Source organism: Penaeus monodon, chromosome 34 (genome assembly GCF_015228065.2).
Source record: "Penaeus monodon isolate SGIC_2016 chromosome 34, NSTDA_Pmon_1, whole genome shotgun sequence".
Classification (NCBI taxonomy): Eukaryota; Metazoa; Arthropoda; class Malacostraca; order Decapoda; family Penaeidae; genus Penaeus; species Penaeus monodon.
The window spans coordinates 12,981,959-12,983,119 of record NC_051419.1 but is presented as its reverse complement, the minus strand read 5'-3'; the positions used below and the strand labels follow the sequence as shown (position 1 = coordinate 12,983,119).

General features: G+C 33.2%; 1 protein-coding gene across 1 annotated transcript in view; it reads right to left on the bottom strand.

Annotated features, from left to right (window-relative positions):
* Positions 1-1,161, bottom strand: part of LOC119594608 (puromycin-sensitive aminopeptidase-like) — a gene marked incomplete in the record, with an annotated part of 34,909 nt that overhangs the window by 30,915 nt on the left and 2,833 nt on the right. Inside the window, 1 exon segment of the mRNA XM_037943659.1 lies at positions 114-249. Within this exon segment, the coding sequence (XP_037799587.1) occupies positions 114-249 (136 nt within the window).

Genomic DNA, 1,161 nt, shown 5'->3' with positions numbered 1-1,161 from the left:
GGCTCAAGCAATGTATAACTTGCATACTCTTTACTTGAAATACCCAATACAAAATCTATAATAAACTACCACATTATTTCAATTCTGAAGAGTGTCAAACAGAAATGCATTACCTCAATGTCAACATCTTCGGAACCAGTAAAAACACATTTGACAAGATTGGGCTGGAGAGTGACGGCATAGTGCAACGGCTTCACATTGCCCGGAAGGCGCTCAAATGGCTTAGGTTCAGGCATCTTAGAAAAAATTCTGAAATATAAAATCAAATTTTAAAAATATACCTTACTGTTAATTATACTTTCTATATACTGAATATAAATTATTATTAGCCAATTAACAATGTTAATTTATGATCCAGATTACATTCTCTTAACCAATTCCTTTCCAATCATTATAGTATGCTCCCCCTAAACCTACCAATAAAAGAGAGAAAAGCAAAGAAATATGTGATGACAAATACATCTTCATCAAATACTTGACAATATAACTGCAAATCAATAATATAAGGTAGATTTTTGCTTATATAGAAATTTCCATTTTATTCCCTAAACAACCCCATACACCTGTTCAGAAGACAGTAACTTTTAAAATGGAACCCTTTTCTTCTAATTAGCTAGCTGTGTCCTGTCCATATCCACTGGAAACTTGCAATGATCTGAGAGCAAGACCGATAGTGGCGCATTGTCAAGTAACTGCCACAACCTCCACACTTTGAACTCCAGTGAAAGCTATAAACACTCCAACAAGGCTGAACACGTTTGCAAAATAACTGCCACATGAGCACTGCCTTGTGGGCAAAAATGGTAAACAAAGAGCAAAATTGAAAAGTTTCAAAAACAAGTATGGATAAAAGATTAAATATTGTATGTCTGAAACAAGCGTGTTGCTATTATAACTAGCAAAATAAGCATCAAGGTTTCTTATTTCATAATAAATTACCAAAGAAGTCTACAGATTCTTATTGCCTTTGTTGAAGTGATTGTATGTAGAACTTTGCCAGTACAGATGTTTTATTGACAGTTTCCTAAATACTACCACAAATGTTTGTTTTACAATAATGAAGAGGGCAAAATATATATCAGGGAAATTACAGTGAATTTAACTAGAATAATTACAATAAATCACTCAAGTAAAGCCTTGTATGCAATTTAGACTCCTTAC